We start from the raw sequence: 18,418 nt of genomic DNA on the forward strand, positions 1-18,418 counted from the left end.
AGAGTACTTGTCGAGAGACGAGGTTGAACAAGGTATAGAGTGATACCGAAGATCAAACCTCGGACAAGTAAAATATCACGAGACAAAGGGAATTGGTATTGTATGTGAATGGTTCATTCGATCACTAAAGTCATCGTTGAATATGTGGGAGCCATTATGGATCTCCAGATCCCTCTATTGGTTATTGGTCGGAGTGAGTACTCAACCATGTCCGCATAGTTCTCGAACCGTAGGGTGACACACTTAAAGTTGGATGTTGAAATGGTAGTATTTGAATATGGAAAGGAGTTCGAATATTTGTTCGGAGTCCCGGATGAGATCCCGGACATCACGAGGAGTTCCGGAATGGTCCGGAGAATAAGATTCATATATAGGATGTCATTTTATGTGAATTAAAATGTCGCGGAAGGTTCTATGGAAGGTTCTAGAAGGTTCTACAAAAGTCCGGAAGAAACCACCTAGGAAGGTGGAGTCCACATGGGACTCCACCTCCATGGCCGGCCAACCCTAGTGGGGGAGGAGTCCCAAGTGGACTCCCCTTAGGGGGCCGGCCACCCCCCATATGGGAGGTGGAACTCCCACCTTTTGGTGGGAGTCCTAGCTTGGCTAGGTTTCCCCTCTTTTGGAAGGTTTTGGTTCGGGTCTTATTCGGAGACTTGGAGACCAACTCTTGGGGATCCACCTATATAATGAGGGGCCAAGGGAGGGGGCCGGCCACCCCAAGACCACAAGCTGGCCGCCCCATTGAAGTGGCCGGCCACCCCCTCCCAAACCCTAGCCGCCCCCTCTCCTCCATAGCTCCCGCGTGCTTTAGCGAAGCTCCGCCGGAGTTCTCCACCGCCACCGACACCACGCCGTCGTGTCTGTCGGATTCAAGAGGAGCTACTACTTCCGCTGCCCGCCGGAACGGGAGGTGGACGTCGTCTTCATCAACAACCGAACGTGTGACCGAGTACGGAGGTGCTGCCCGTTCGTGGCGCCGGAACCGATCGTGATCAAGATCTTCTACGCGCTTTTGCAAGCGGCAAGTGAACGTCTACCGCAGCAACAAGAGCCTCATCTTGTAGGCTTTGGAATCTCTTCAAGGGTGAGACTCGATACCCCCTCGTTGCTACCGTCTTCTAGATTGCATCTTGGCTTGGATTGCGTGTTCGCGGTAGGAAAATTTTTGTTTTCTATGCAACGTTATCCTACATTCATAGCATAGAAAACAAAAAATTTCCTACCGCGAGAACGCAATCCAAGCCAAGATGCAATCTAGAAGACGGTAGCAACGAGGGGATGAACGAGACTAACCCTTGAAGATTTCCAAAGCCTACAAGAGGAGGCTCTCGTTGCTGCGGTAGACGATCACTTGCCGCTTTCAAAAGCGCGTAGAAGATCTTGACGGTGCCACAATCGGGCAGCACCTCCGTACTCGGTCACACGTTCGGTGTTGATGACGACGTCCTTCTCCCCGTTTCAGCGGGCAGCAGAAGTAGTAGATCCTCCTCGGAATCTCGGCAGCACGACGGCGTGGTGGCGGTGGTGGTGGAGAACTCCGGTAGGGCTTCGCCTATGCGCTGCGGGAGTATTATGTGGAGGAGGAGAGGCTAGGGTTTGGGGAGAGGGGGTGGCTAGGGCGCCGGCCATGGGCAGCCCTAGGTGGTGCGGCCAAGAGTGGCTGCCCCCTCCCTCTTCTCCTCATTATATAGGTGGAAATCCCCAAGTGTTGTAGTCCAAGTCTTCGAATAAGACCCCAACAACAAAACCTCCCATAGGTGGGAAACCTACTCAAGGAGGGAGTCCTACCCAAGGTGGGACTCCCACCTTTCCTTTGGGTGGGGTGGTCGGCCACCTATGGTGGAGTCCACCTGGGACTCCACCCTTTAGGGTTTGGCTGGACATGCAAGGTGGAGTCCCTCCGGGACTCCACTTTCCATGGTAATTTCTTCCGGACTTTTCTAGAACTTTCTAGAACCTGCCATAAATGCACCGGATCATTTCCAAACTTGGAATATGACTTCCTATATATGAATCTTATTCTCCGGACCATTCCGGACCTCCTCGTGATGTCCTGGATCCCATCCGAGACTCCGAACAAAACTTCGAACTCCATTCCATATTCCATATCTACTTAAACGACATCAAACCTTAAGTGTGTCACCCTACGGTTCGGGAACTATGTAGACATGGTTGAGACCTCTCTCCGACCAATAACCAATAGCGGGATCTGGAGATCCATAATGGCTCCCACATATTCAACGATGACTTTAGTGATCAACTGAACCATTTACATACGATACCGATTCCCTTTGTCACGCGATATTTTACTTGTCCGAGGTTTGATCATCGGTATCTCTATACCTTGTTCAACCTCGTCTCATGACAAGTACTCTTTACTCGTACCGTGGTATGTGGTCTCTTATGAACCATTCATATGCTTGCAAGCTATTAGACGACATTCCACCGAGAGGGCCCAGAGTATATCTATCCATCATCGGGATGGACAAATCCCACTGTTGATCCATATGCCTCAACTCATACTTTCCGGATACTTAATCCCACCTTTATAACCACCCATTTACGCAGTGGCATTTGATGTAATCAAAGTACCTTTTCGGTATAAGTGATTTACATGATCTCATGGTCGAAAGGACTAGGTAACTATGTATCGAAAGCTTATAGCAAATAACTTAATGACGTGATCTTATGCTACGCTTAATTGGGTGTGTCCATTACATCATTCGTATAATGACATAACCTTGTTATTAATAACATCCAATGTTCATGATCACGAAACCATGATCATCTATTAATCAACAAGCTAGTTATACAAGAGGCTTACTAGGGACTCCTTGTTGTTCACATAACACACATGTATCAATGTTTCGGTTAATACAATTTTAGCATGGTATGTAAACATTATCATAAACACAAAGATATATTATAATAACCATTTTATTATTGCCTCTTGGGCATATCTCCAACAGCCCGCGCCCACGCTCTCGCGACACCCGCGTCGCCGCCGTCTTTGTCGAATTGTTCCGGCCATCTCCGGCCGTCACCGCCGGCGAGATATGGCGCATCTGAACCGCCGTTCAACGGCGCTTCAGATCCACCGCGGCGATTTGTGAAGCGCCGCCTGCTCGTCTCACCCCCCTTCGTCTCTGGTCGCCTGGCGTGGGGTGCCGTGACGATCTCGTCGCCGCCGACGCTCCAGATGCCGTGCTGCCACCGTGCCTGGCCGTGGTGGTGCTGGTGCCGTGGCGCCGCCATGGCTTGGCCTGGCCTGGCGCAGCTGTGCCCTCGGCGTGTGCCGCCGTGGCCGCCATGGCCGTGCCCTGCGCTTCGCTTCACCTGTGAGTATCCATCGCCTCCTTCTCTCCCTCTCTGCTCTGCTCCCTTCTCTCCTCCTCCTCTTCGTCTTGCTCAGCCTCTGGCCTGCATCTCCATGTTGAGATGCTTGCCGTGACTAAGCGCTGCTGCTGTGCTTTGCTAGCCTGCTCATGTGCTGTTGTGCTTGTGTTGCTATGCTGATGTGCTGCTGCTGTACATCTGCTGGCCTGCTACTGCCATGGTTACTACTGTTGTGCTACCCTGCCATGCTATACACGATTCTGTGCAAGATTCCTAGGCTCTGTGCTTGCTTATGTTTGCAATTCTTGCTTAATTTTATCTCTGTGATCTTGTCCTTGATGCTATTACTGCTAGATCATCAAGTGTATTCAATTATTTTCCCTGGCTGTGATGACTGTGTGTATTCCTGGCAATTTTCCAAGTGCCAGTGCCATGGTGTGCTATTTCTTGTGCTCAAACTCATGAGCATGCTCAATTGAGCATTGCTGTTGGCTTAATAGTATTCTTCAGTGATGAAAGCTATGTGCTTTACTTGTGTATCTTGATCCAGTGGTTCATCAAGCCTTTGATGTGCTTCTGGATACAATCATAAAGTCATTAATTCAGTTATCTATTTATTCAGTTGTGACTTGGTTGGATTTCTTCAGTATCTGGTTAATTCTTGTTGCTGTACTTGGCTAAGGCAATCTGTAGCATGAGCTAGCAAGCTCTGATGATCAATTGATCAATAATTGCTTGTGAAAAATGTTGTTCCCTGTCTGTGCCTCACTGTGGCTCACTCTGTGTTGTGTGAGCATCACACAGACTTGGCCTAATGTGTGCAGTTGCTTGCTTAAGCATCAATTGATGCCTGCCATGATCCATTTGATCATTTGCAAGACCCTGGTGCATCAATTGCTTGTCTGTTTCATTTATCTGTTTATCTTGCTTTAATAGATGGATGAATGATGTGAACTGTGATTCAGTGATGATCATTTCAATAAATTTGCTAGGGCTAGTTGGATGCCAACCACTGGTTGGTACCCTAGCCCACTACTGAACCTTTCTGGTGACGATGTGGTGGTTCTAAGTGTTGGTTGTGGGTTGAGGTGGCCCTGGCAGCACTGTGATGCTGTCAAGGGTAGCTCCCCCTTTCTGTGGCTTACTGTGCATGGACAATTGCTTTCTGGCTGATCATGTTTGACTGCCAGAAACCTTTTAATGTTGACAATACTGGTAGAAACTTGTATTTCTGCCATTCTGATGGTGTAGCTAGACTATTAGGTGCTTGGTGACTTGGAATGGCTAATTAGGATCAAATCCATGATGGATTTCTCTCGGTTGTGTCATCGTGTTGACACAACCAGATGTTCCCTTGGTTGTTTTCCTTCTAGCCTTTGCTTTATTTGTCGGCACCAAATGGTTTTGCAACCAAGTGATGATACATCCAGGGTTTCATACCCTTTTTGCTTCGTGATGCATGTGTATGCTTATTGATGAGCAAAACATGTGTTTGCTCAGGTTCTTTTGTGTATACCTCACTCCAGCTCCTAGAAAATGGGTGTTGGTGTAGAGGATTTCTTCAGTGTGGTGATGATGCTTGCCCTGCTCCTCCTTGCAAGCCTTGATGCTTGATTTAGTGCTGTGGTTGTTTTGAGCAGGTTGAACAGCAATGTTGTTCTTCCTGTTCTTGTGTTCTTGGTTTCTGGTGAACTTACCCAGTGAAGTCTGTCGATGGGATTGGCTAGGGTTTACTGTGGAGGCTTTTATGTGGCCTTCTCCTTCCTCTCTGGTCGACAACAAGGCCTGGCAACACATGGTGATTCACTGACTTGTGTGTGTGTGCTGTGCTGCATGCACCCATGGTGACTTGCTGTTGGGCATGCACACATGCTGTGTGTGCTGCCTGTGTGTATGTGTGTACCAGATGCTTGGTACCTGGCTTGGTACTTGGCTGTGAGAAGATCAGCTCGGCATAGCTTGATCATATCTCCTCACATTTCACTTTCTTTTGGCTAATCTGCCAAGTGGCTTTGCCACTTGGCATTATACTTGTTTGCTTTGTTTGTATGTGTATGCAGGGACTTGGAGATGGTCCAGATGATACTCAAGATCATCTAGATCATGGAATTCATGAAGATTAAGTTGTAGTTTAGTAATTCCATTAAATTGTACTCTTCTTTCTTTTTTCTTTTTCTATTTTTCCTATTCTTGTAATAAGTTGTAATATGTCATATTTCATTTCTGGATATTGTAAAGACAATGTATCTTGTGTGTTTATCAATAAAGCTCCCATTTTCTCTAATGAGCTTTACTTATTATTTGTATTGTTCATATTGTTTATTAATTATAATTTGCTTAATGAATTATCTCACTTTTGAATTATGAGATATTCATATGTTGTTTTGAATTTGAAATTCAAATACATCTTAGGTTTGAATTCAATCATGCAACTTAAGTTAGTATTCAATCATGCAACTTAAGTTGTGATGCAATCTCTCTCCTCTCTTCTCAAAACCCTAATTTAGTTGAATGAGAAACAAGTTTGTCGCACTCTCGAAAACCTAACCCTGTAAGGTGTCAAGAGAGAAACTTGTCCCCCTTCGATGCAGTTTTGTTTTAAAAGCGCGAAATTTCCCCAGAATTTACGATGCAATGCACATCCCTTTCTAAAATCTACCCCTCGATCGTCTCTAAACCTGGGACATTACACGAAGCCATCTCGCAATAGGGTTTCCATCATTACGAACAACCACTACTTCGTAGACGGGTCCTCATTCATACTGACGTGTTCAGTCTCGTCAGCTAAATCCCAAACCGACCTCGCCATAGCACAATTGATTAAGGAATGTCTCCAAGAATGCTCCTCGCTGCAGACCGAGCAAAAGCTTGTGGGTGACATGTGCCGGTGACAGCGGACATCGCCCGTCGGTAGCGACTGCTGAGCAAGACGCCATAGGAAGACCCAGAGCCTCGACGAAACTTGGGTTCGCCACAGGCGCTGCTAGTTCCTCCCTTCCTGTGCTGCATCAGAGCAACCTGACCTACCTACAAGCTAGTCCTCGCGACGCTTCTTGGTCAGTACCAACATACGGTAGATTGACCGTACAGAGAGCAGCCCGTTCTTCCCATAATGCCACGCCCAGAAATCGTCCAATCTGCGTGTACTTAGCGGTATTGATCTAATCACCTCGACGTCCATGGAGAGAAAGAGCTCCTCGATTACTTCCACCTTCCAAGAGACACTCGATGCATCAATGAGAGAAGACACCATCATGGGTGGATCATCTGTCCTACACACCAAGGGACGTAGCGAGAAATCCCTCGGTAACCAATTTTGGTTCCAAATATGAGTGCTCTGTCCAGTGCCAATCCGCTTGATCAGCCCCTGCTTCATCACATCACGCCCCTCAATCAAGGCTCGCCAAACATGGAAAGGCGAGGATCCGAGCTGTGCCTCGAGAAATTCCCCCTCCGGGAAATAGACTGCTTTGAGAACCCTCGAACTAAGGGCCTCAGGGTTTTGCAACATCCGCCAAGCTTGACGGGCAAGCATTGCCAGATTGAACAACTCGATGTCCCGAAAGCCCATGCCTCCACTGAACTTTGGGGAATACATCGTCTCCCAAGATACCCAACTAGGTTTCTGTTTACCATCTTTGCTCCCCCACCAAAATTGTTGAATCATCGAGTTTATTGCCAAGCAAAAACCCCTGGGTAATTTGAAACAGGACATGGAGAAGGTCGGGATCGCATGTGCCACTGATTTAATCTGCACCTCCTTTCCCGTGATGCCATTGTCTTCTCCAACCAACCCTGTACAATCGTCCTAATGAGGTCTTTAAGATACTTGAAGGCCCCATTTGTCGATCTCCCAATATCAGAAGGCATCCCAAGGTACTTCTTGTTTAGAGTTTCATTGGGTACGGACAGAATGTTCTTCACAATACTTGTTCAGCAACTCCATGACTTCTATCGCTCCCTCGTTAGTAGCTCTTACGAACAGCAAGCTATCATCCGTAAATAGGAGATGGTTCACAGCCAAAGCTATGGGAGCCACCTTGATCCTTTGGAGATGCGGTGATTGTCGACTTTTTTCAAGAGGCCGGAGAGGCCCTCTGCTATAAGTAAAAAGAGATACGGGGATATAGGGTCACCTTGGCGGAGCCCCCTCAACGGCCGAAACTCCTCCATTGGTGTTCCGTTGAACAACACTGAGAAGGTTACCGATGAAACCAGGCTCATGATGAGATCCACCGATCTCTGGGAGAAACCCATACGTAACATGATTGCGCGTAAGTAAGGCCAAGCCCGTATAATCCCCTAGGTACGCGTCGCTTGGGAAACTGGCGCAAGGAGCGCCAAATAGGAGCTTCCCATCCGTACATGGGAATGGGGGAGGTGCTATACACCACCCTGGTCGGTGCGGACTTGTTGCCGCACACCCCAGGGTGAGTGTTGGGCCAGCCTAGACACGTCTTGTTTTTTTCTTTTTATCCATTTTTCTCCTTTTCCGTTGTTTTTTTTCTACATTTTTAAAAACTCAAAAAAATAAGCTAGAACTTTTCGGATATATTTTCTAAAAAAAATTACTTTCTAAAATTTTGAACAAAAAATTTCAATATGAACATTTTTTAATTTGTATATTTTCCAAAATTTGAAAACCATTATTTTTGAAATTTTAATATTTTTTATATATGAACTATTTTCGAATTAAACATTTTTTAGATTTGAATTTTTTGTATTTGAACAATTTTATAATTTGAAAAAAACATATTTGAACATTTTTTTAGTTTGAACAATTTTTATATTCGAACAATTTTTTAATTTGAAAAAATCATATTTCAATAATTTTTGAATTTGTTTTTTTTGTTTTAGTAATTGTCAAATTTGAATTTTATAATTTGAACAAAAAAATAAATAGAAAAGAAAAGAAAAGGAAAAAAGAAAGAAATAGAAAACAAATAAACAGAGAACATAAAACAAAAACGAAAAGGAAAAGCTAAATGGGCCAGGCCCAATACCTGACAAGTTGTGCAGTGCCTGGTAGGCACCAGGCACCGACCTGGTCGGTGTATAGGACTGGCAGAGGCATGGCCCATGGCTCGGACATCATGACCGACGCACAAAAAGGCCCAGCTACGATTTTTCCCGGATAAGCTTCCTCGAGCAACACTTTGTATGTTTTTCTCTTTTTTTACAGTATTTAGTTTTCCCTTTCCCCCTTCTTTTTACGCTCTTTAACTTTTCTGTTTATTTTATTTTTACCTTAATTTCGGTTTTCATGGTTCTACTCTAAGCTAGATTTCTATTGTTTATTTCATAATTTATAAATTGGTATTCCACTTAGTTGAAGATTTTGTTTCTTTTGCACTTGTTATTCGATCCGTGGATTTAAAAATTAGCCCAAATTTGAATTAAAACCACAACACTTAGCGAGTAGTAATATAAAATTTAGCGTCGATTAGTCAATTTTTCGTTCTTCCTATAGTTGTAACTTGTTCCACAAGTGCGAGAGCGAGACTTTTGTTCCACTTAGTCAAAAAATGTGTTGCGCTCATATTCGTGACTTGTGTATCACGTGTTTAAACTTTATCCCGCAGGGTCTAAAGTTTTGTTCATTACATACTCTTGATTGGTTTGACATGCTCTAAACTTTTAGCCCAAATTCTATTCCACTTCTCAGATGTTATTCGTTCTTTGGGAAATTTTGTGTTCCAGCTGCTCGAAAGTTTCCTCTAGAATTCGCGTTTTGCTCCATATGTGATAACTTAATTTGATATTATGTTCCTCTTATAGTTGCGATTAGTTCCATGGACGCTAACCTTCTGTTTCACACAGTGTTAATTTTGATCCGTTAGTAGTGATAATTTAGTCTGCAAGCACTAATGTCTTCTTTGATTTAGTGAACCATTATGTTCCAGATTAGTTCCATGTCGCTAATGTTATGTTCCACATATTTTCTAAACTTATGTTTGTACTTACTTTGTTGATCACATCATCATGCACAATGTCTAGTAAAAAAAGCAGCATGCATGCATGGCACAAGCACATTAGTGGGAATAAAAAAGAAGCGCAATCCCAACATCATGATAGTGTTACACCTGATTTTCGTCCCACCGCTCCTAACGGGCAAAGAAACCACCAACTGAAATAGATATCTAGCTTGAAGTAACCATACATATCATAATGTGGTCCATCTATTGAGGCCCCACTGTAACATCCCGGGAATCGACCCTTCCTAGGATGCTACCACACTATGCTAAAAACTAGAAAGTCAAGAGATTATTCGAAAAATTGGACAAAGTTTTGTTTGTAGATAAGGACATCGACGACAGGCATATAGCAATAAGAGGAAAGATATTGACATTTTAACTTAAAAGAAACATCCGTGGAGTTCATAACATCTCATTATATCGGGAGACACCAAATATAATGGTTCATAAGATAACAGGGATTAAGTGAATAATGCAGTACGACTAGTAGGTATAGAAACATATATATCTGCATAATAATATCTAAATATTTGTGATGTGCTCAACAATGTAGATGTGCTAGCCCGGGTCCCCATGCATGTCGTTTACTTAGTACCTGAAATCCAAATGAAACGTAAGAGTGAGTATGGAAATACTCAGCAAGTATAACATGGAACCGTAAAAACATAAATCATAGACAAGCATTGGAACTTCACTCGAAAACATAGATTTTATATGAAAACTGAAATATGGGTTTTCGCAGTGCTGGCTCGGAGTTTACCAGCGTGTTGGCTCGGAGTTTACCAACCTGCGGCAGTATTGGCTCGGAATTTACCAACCCGCGGCCCAATAAGTTTAGAAGGAAATTATTGAGTCAAATTGCCAAATAACAACGAACCACACCAGAAACACACAAGCCACACAATCAAATATTAAGGCGACAAGGTTCGTAATGCACTTGCCTCTAGCAAAAGAACGAAGAAACAAGCTGTCGACAAAGTTCCGCGATTAGTCAATGCCACCACCTGAACAAACCATCTCAGACTCAATACAGAGCTAACATTTACATTGTATAACTTAAATAATGAAGAGAGACGTTCAGGTGCTTGCTCTCTGATCCCAGCGCTAAACAGCTAGCTAGTATTTCGAGTCCATATCCGAAAGCAGAAAAAAATCCCAACACAAACTTACTCTGCTATGTACAGCTTCATATATAACCGTCAGCTGCTCCTAATTCTGGAACCACGGATCAGTAGCTTCCCATATGCACTATCCAAATTAACCTCTAATGAGCATTCTTTTCAGATCTGATTAATTGGTAGGATAAGGTAAAGAACTAGTTTAATTTTGGCCTTCCCTCCAGCGTGCATCCAAGTTCACGGATTCATAATACCATCCACTGAAATAAACTAAGAGTATGCTACACCCTGCCATGGTCCTGGTACTAGTCCAATTAGGCCGATGGATTTTATTTGCCTGAATACTACTACCGCTAGTACTAGTTCTCGCCGCGGATAGAAACTAGACTTGATAGCACGAGAATAGCATCTACAATTGCGGCTGACTGAATTGAGCACAGTGACTGATTATTTACTTCAGAGCAACATCAATTAGAGCCAACTGCTGCGCGCTACTACTACACCTAGTACCAATGAAGACCAACTATGAAACGGCAACAGGGTACCTGAAACAGCACGCGCTCGACAATGGGAATGACCTCGCGTTCCCTTGAGAAACCGGATGGAGAACAGGAAAGAACAGCTGGTGGCGGCGTTTCCTCGATGAATCGCTGATTGCAGGCGGCGGCGCAAGAACCCTAGGCGGCGACGCCTTATTTGGTTTTTGGGGCAAGTTTCTGTGCGTGGCCGGCCAAGGGACTGTGATGGGCTTTTTATTCTGCCTTTCCTTATCTTATTTTTATCCGGACTTGACATGGTTTTATTCCCTTTTCTTAATTCCCAAATATATCCAATGGCTGAAATTACACAACCACCGACCCAAAATAAACCCACTTTAGGCAGCACTCTCCCAGATTATGTTAAAAAAATGCTCTTAAAAGCTGGGTTATTACATTCTCCCCCACTTCAATTGAATTCGCCCTCGAATTCGTCACTCTTAGGTCTTTTGCTCCATTCACTCCATCTCACTTGGCAAGATCACCATTCCTTTTCGCCATTTTAAGACTCAAACTTCAAACTCGAGGCTTTGTTCTTTGTCGTAACAAGATGCCCGTGCATCCTTAGCGTGTATTCTACGCATGGCATCGGTTGCCTCTACTAAAGGTGTATCGTTATACCAGTCTATGTTCCAGGCTGCATAATGTCGACTCTCAGCTAAACTAATGGTAAAAGGCACACATGGATTCACTACTTCAATGTAAAGGAGAAAATAGTAAGAGTAGGTGATATGGGGGCCAATCCATACCGCACTCAAACTATTTAATCCGTACATGAATAGGTGAATCGCAAAGCCTAGCACTCAGGTCTTCCTCACTTGCATTGATGTAAGATTTCATGGGCACGAACAAAGATCCGTGGGTTGAATCCCAGTTAATCTACACAGAAAGCACTATAGAACTGCACTATTGTTATTCTAAAGAAAAACCATAGGTTGCGATCAAGAGAAACATCATTTCCTCACAGCGACACTCATGAGATCTACCGCTCTCCGAAGGAAACAAAATGGCTAAAGAAGATAAACAAAGTGGACATAGAGAGATTGCACTAGAAACAAAAGTACATTGTAGGGAAGGTCTATACCTTTGGCCCCATCTGATAGAAAATGAGAAGTTGGCGGCATGGTGTAGACTCCTGGCCTTGTCAAGGTAGAAGAATCCCCAACATGTTGCTGTTGTGGAGGTATGGTGGGTGGAGCTGGTAGCTGAAGCGGAGCATATGGACCTGGAAGTGGAGTTGCCTGCCAGTGATAACCTGTTGGCGGAGGCGGGAACTGAGGAGGAACTTGCATCATTTGAACTGACCCATGCGAAGAGATAATCCCTTGATTTGCATGATGAGATGAACCTTCTAGAGAAGGGGTGATTGGCTGCCACTTAATGATGGAATTATGATTCTTTTTGCAAACGAGGCTCATGTGACCAGACTTGCCACATTGGTTACAAGAACCAGAAAAGTCACACTCTCGAGCACGGTGATTTTGCCCACACCTGAAGCATATCATGCCCTGCCCTGGAACGGGGCGCATGAATTGGCTCCTTGTGTGAAAGGGCGGTGAAGAAAGTTGGGACATGGTTTCAGGTGTTGGCTGAGATTGCTGATCTGGCTTAGACTTCTTGAAAGCAGGTTGCTTAGTAAGCTCTGCACCTTCTTGATGACTCCTCTTATGCCCACTACTTGTGCCTCTAGTGCGAGCTGCCTCTGCCTCGGTGAGCTGAATTTGTAACTCCATCCCCCTAGCCTGCTCAAGCATAGTGAAATAGTCATTTGGTCGGTTTGCTCCCATGACATGTCTATATTCAGAATTAAGCCCTTCGAAGAATCTCCGGGCTTTCTCGGGCTCATCATGATTTATATGGTCGACAAAGTGAACAATCTTACTAAACTCAGCATCATACTCATCCACGGTCTTGTTCCCTTGCTTAATATTCCTTAGGGCAACATCCATCTTCTCCCTGAATGAAGCTGGATAGTACTTTGCAGTAAATTGATTAACGAAAAGGTCCCATGTAAGCGCTCCATGAGCTGGTATCCAAGCTTTACGGACTCCTTCCCACCAAACATCCGCGAGGCCCTTCAGCTGAAAAGCTACATAAACAACTCTATCTTCCGGTGTCATCACCAAGGCATCCATATATTTCTCCATGGTCCGAAGCCAACTTGAAGCATCCATCGGTGTCCCTGATCCCTCAAACTTGTCCAACTTCATTTCCAGCCACTTAGTGAGCGTCATGTCTGCAGCACCACGTCCATCACTATTAGCAGATTGGCTCACTTCCGCATCGCTATGGTGACTCTGCTCAGCCTCCGCATCTGATTCCTCCACACGGCCATTGCGGCCAGTACGACCCCGCCTTGCATGAGCTCGACCACGAGCTCGGCCTCTACGTCTCGGCGGCATAACTATACTACACATTATGCATAATCAACAAAAGGAATCAACAACAGAAAGCATATCCATTCCATACTAAAAATGATAAGATAAACAAACAAATAAAAATGTTGAACCGTAAATGCAATGAATACCCCAAAGCCCATCCTATTGTGCACCAGTGTGTCAAATTTTAAGTTGTTAGATCCTACGTCATGTTTTATGTCTTTACTCAACCAAGATAAAAAGCTAAAGTCATTATCTTCTTTTTTTAGAAAAACTATATCCAGAGATCTAAAAACCTGGCTCTGATACCAACTGTAACATCCCGGGAATCGACCCTTCCTAGGATGCTACCACACTATGCTAAAAACTAGAAAGTCAAGAGATTATTCGAAAAATTGGACAAAGTTTTGTTTGTAGATAAGGACATCCACGACAGGCATATAGCAATAAGAGGAAAGATATTGACATTTTAACTTAAAAGAAACATCTGTGGAGTTCATAACATCTCATTATATCGGGAGACACCAAATATAATGTTTCATAAGATAACAGGGATTAAGTGAATAATGCAGTACGACTAGTAGGTATAGAAACATATATATCTGCATAATAATATCTAAATATTTGTGATGTGCTCAACAATGTAGATGTGCTAGCCCGGGTCCCCATGCATGTCGTTTACTTTGTACCTGAAATCCAAATGAAACGTAAGAGTGAGTATGGAAATACTCAGCAAGTACAACATGGAACCGTAAAAACATAAATCATAGACAAGCATTGGAACTTCACTCGAAAACATAGATTTTATATGAAAACTGAAATATGGGTTTTCGCAGTGCTGGCTCGGAGTTTACCAGCGTGTTGGCTCGGAGTTTACCAACCTGCGGCAGTATTGGCTCGGAATTTACCAACCCGCGGCCCAATAAGTTTAGAAGGAAATTATTGAGTCAAATTGCCAAATAACAACGAAGCACACCAGAAGCACACAAGCCACACAATCAAACATTAAGGCGACAAGGTTCGTAATGCACTTGCCTCTAGCAAAAGAACGAAGAAACAAGCTGTCGACAAAGTTCCGCGATTAGTCAATGCCACCACCTGAACAAACCATCTCAGACTCAATACAGAGCTAACATTTACATTGTATAACTTAAATAATGAAGAGAGACGTTCAGGTGCTTGCTCTCTGATCCCAGCGCTAAACAGCTAGCTAGTATTTCGAGTCCATATCCGAAAGCAGAAAAAAATCCTAACACAAACTTACTCTGCTATGTACATCTTCATATATAACCGTCAGCTGCTCCTAATTCTGGAACCACGGATCAGTAGTTTCCCATATGCACTATCCAAATTAACCTCTAATGAGCATTCTTTTCAGATCTGATTAATTGGTAGGATAAGGTAAAGAACTAGTTTAATTTTGGCCTTCCCTCCAGCGTGCATCCAAGTTCACGGATTCATAATACCATCCACTAAAATAAACTAAGAGTATGCTACACCCTGCCATGGTCCTGGTACTAGTCCAATTAGGTCGATGGATTTTATTTGCCTGAATACTACTACCGCTAGTACTAGTTCTCGCCGTGGATAGAAACTAGACTTGATAGCACGAGAATAGCATCTACAATTGCGGCTGACTGAATTGAGCACAGTGACTGATTATTTACTTCAGAGCAACATCAATTAGAGCCAACTGCTGCGCGCTACTACTACACCTAGTACCAATGAAGACCAACTATGAAACGGCAACAGGGTACCTAAAACAGCACGCGCTCGACAATGGGAATGACCTCGCGTTCCCTTGAGAAACCGGATGGAGAACACGAAAGAACAGCTGGTGGCGGCGTTTCCTCGATGAATCGCTGATTGCAGGCGGCGACGCAAGAACCCTAGGCGGCGACGCCTTATTTGGTTTTTGGGGCAAGTTTCTGTGCGTGGCCGGCCAAGGGACTGTGATGGGCTTTTTATTCTGCCTTTCCTTATCTTATTTTTATCCGAACTTGACATGGTTTTATTCCCTTTTCTTAATTCCCAGATATATCCAATGGCTGAAATTACACAACCACCGACCCAAAATAAACCCACTTTAGGCAGCACTCTCCCAGATCATGTTAAAAAAATGCTCTTAAAAGCTGGGTTATTACACCGACACCACGCGAAACGGGCCTCGCCATTTCACTCGCCCGGATGATTTTAAGAAAGTTCTCGCCCTAAAGAGGACCTAAGAGTGACTTGATTTACCACCAACTAAAAACTATAGAAATAAGGAAACATAAAGCTCTACACTAAGGCCTCGTTCGTTTAATCCCTAGGAGCTAGGGATTGGTCTGGATTCGGCCCAGTCTTGGTTTTCTAGCCCGACGAGGTAAAGTATCCAGCCGAGGAAATTTTTGGTCTTCGGTTATGCCGGGAGGGAATTCTTTGCCCGGCCCATCCAAGACATTCACATTGTATCGGTCTGGAAAGAAATATCATCCCCACTAGAACCGTGGAAAGATTTCCATAACGGGAGAGAGAGAGAGAGAGAGAGAGCAAAGGCTGCTTATTTCTATTAGTTTGTTTCCGATTTCGTTCGTGGGATAACAAACGCAAGAGTTAAAAGTTTGAATTATGAGTAATTAACCAAAACGGGATTGGATGACAAATCTCGATCAACCAAATCCAAGTCTGGAGCAGAGCCATGTCGGGTTTCAACCCAGGTAACCGACCGATCCCTAAAAAGAGTACCCATGTAAGATGTTTTTTCTAGAGTTTGAGGAGACATGAACGTCGGTATATATATTCTTATGACGATTAAGATCTTCCTATGCCAGGTGATTCTTGGAACACTAGAGAGGGGTTCAAGTCTAGAAAAAACATGGCCCATGAGACTGAAGATGTGTGTTGTGTGGCAACCCATAGGGCTAAAATAACATCTTCTTCACTTGTATTATGGTTTGTTTCTCTTGTGGTGTATTAGGGACATTATATGGTACTTGTGTGCATGGTCATGTACTCTTGATTTGCGTAGATCCACATCCTAGGTCACTGTCTTAGGTTAGTAGGGTCGCCTCCTATTGATTTACTTGATGGATATAACTTGGGCACCATGGATATCATGAAAAAATAATGAAACTCAATTCCGCTCCCGGCTGCGTATGCTTCCTATAGCAAATAAACATATTTCGAAGTGTCAGAAATTTTTTGATAAATTTTTTACATGTACATCTTCACAATGTATGTGCGCTCGTCAAGTTTCGCGAAAATCCGATAATTTTTGTGGTCTAGGTAAGAAAGAGAAAAAACAATCTTGTGAAATGCTTTATTTTTACCACTGAATTTTATATTTTTTTTCACACGCCACATGACACGTCGATTTTTCATAAAACGACTTTGTAAGCGCGTAGCACGTGAAGATGTATGCACGATTATTTTTGTTTCAAATTATTTGACATTTTAAAATATATCTAAGATGCATTTCAAAACAAAGGGAGCATAAGCGACCATGTGTCAAAACATCACTTCCGAAGAAATAGCTAATTTGAGTAATCTTCACTAAACAACGGATTGATGGTTTATTGTCTTCTTGCAAGTGTTGAGACCGTTTCAAGGAAATAAAATTAAAAAATAGGGCTATTAAGGCTTTGCAGGAGGAAGGATATGCCTACTTAAGCTTGATCTTCTCATTTCGGCATTCTGCATGCAGGCTTCGTCTCTTCAGGTAGCGGCTCTGGGCGGATCAAGGCAAGTCCATTAGCCCGACGCATTTCGGACGGGAAAAGCCACCACATGCATCCGTTTGCGTCGACGCTGAAATCGGCGGATCAGGCCAGAGTGACTGTTTCGTTAGGGGTGTCTCATCGGTCCAACGCAAAACATCAACCTCTATTAATGGTTATTAACTGGTCCGTGTGAGCTATAGGGAGACGACAACTGCCTTGGAGCTGGAAGACGCGCGGACGTCCCCGGAGGCGACGGAGACGCAGACGAGCTCGGAACGCGTGGATGCCACTGGAGGCAGCGGGGTAGCGCAAACGAGCTGAGAAACGCGCGGACGTCACTTGCGACACAAATGGGGAAGATGGCGTTGGCGAGCACTCACGGTGGGTGATACGTCTCCGACGTATCGATAATTTCTTATGTTCTATGCCATATTATTGATGATACCTACATGTTTTATGCACACTTTATGTCATATTCGTGCATTTTTTGGAACTAACCTATTAACAAGATGCCGAAGTGCCGCTTGTTGTTTTCTCGCTGTTTTTTGTTTCAGTAAATCCTAGTAACGAAATATTCTCGGAATTGGACGAAATCAAGACCCAGGGGCCTATTTTGCCACGAACCTTCCGGAAGACCGAAGAGCATACGAAGTGGGGCCACGAGGTGGCGACACCACAAGGCGGCGCGGCCAAGGAGGGGCCCGCGCCGCCCTATGGTGTGGGCCCCTCGTCAGCCCTCCGACTCGCCCTTCCGCCTACTTAAAGCCTCCGTCGCGAAACCCCCGAGGCGAAAAACCACGATACGGAAAACCTTCCGGACGCCGCCGCCGCCAATCCCATCTCGGGGATTCGGAGATCTCCTCCGGCACCCCGCCGGAGAGGGGATTCATCTCCCGGAGGACTCTACACCGCCATGGTCGCCTCCGGAGTGATGAGTGAGTAGTTCACCCCCGGACTATGGGTCCATAGCAGTAGCTAGATGGTTGTCTTCTCCTCATTGTGCTTCATTGTTGGATCTTGTGAGCTGCCTAACATGATCAAGATCATCTATCCGTAATACTCTATGTTGTGTTTGTCGGGATCCGATGGATAGAGAATACCATGTTATGTTAATTATCAAGTTATTACATATGTGTTGTTTATGATCTTGCATGCTCTCCGTTACTAGTAGAGGCTCTGGCCAAGTTTTTGCTCTTAACTCCAAGAGGGAGTATTTATGCTCGATAGTTGGTTCATGCCTGCATTGACACCTGGGACAGTGACAGAAAGTACTAAGGTTGTGCTGTGCTGTTGCCACTAGGGATAAAACATTGGCGCTATGTCCGAGGATGTAGTTGTTGATTACATTACGCACCATACTTAATGTAATTG

The 18,418-nt window shown here is 44.3% G+C and overlaps 1 protein-coding gene across 2 annotated transcripts; it reads right to left on the reverse strand.

Moving 5' to 3' along the window:
- Positions 1 to 9,677: 9,677 nt before the first annotated feature.
- On the reverse strand, positions 9,678 to 14,466 carry LOC124696973. Of its 2 annotated transcripts, XM_047229630.1 has the most exons (3): positions 14,382 to 14,466; positions 12,053 to 13,371; positions 9,678 to 9,909 (listed from the first exon to the last, which is right to left on the reverse strand). In XM_047229630.1, the coding sequence occupies exons 2-3, from the start codon at positions 13,368 to 13,370 to the stop codon at positions 9,899 to 9,901; spliced, it is 1,329 nt and encodes a 442-aa protein (XP_047085586.1). In that variant the 5' UTR covers position 13,371; positions 14,382 to 14,466; the 3' UTR covers positions 9,678 to 9,898. The 2 variants fall into 2 exon arrangements, with proteins under 2 accessions (XP_047085586.1, XP_047085585.1); XM_047229629.1 differs by lacking the exon at positions 14,382 to 14,466 and having other exon boundaries at positions 12,053 to 13,613.
- Between the last annotated feature and the right edge of the window lie 3,952 nt (positions 14,467 to 18,418).

Source organism: Lolium rigidum, chromosome 3, assembly GCF_022539505.1.
Source record: "Lolium rigidum isolate FL_2022 chromosome 3, APGP_CSIRO_Lrig_0.1, whole genome shotgun sequence".
In the NCBI taxonomy this organism is placed as follows: Eukaryota; Viridiplantae; Streptophyta; class Magnoliopsida; order Poales; family Poaceae; genus Lolium; species Lolium rigidum.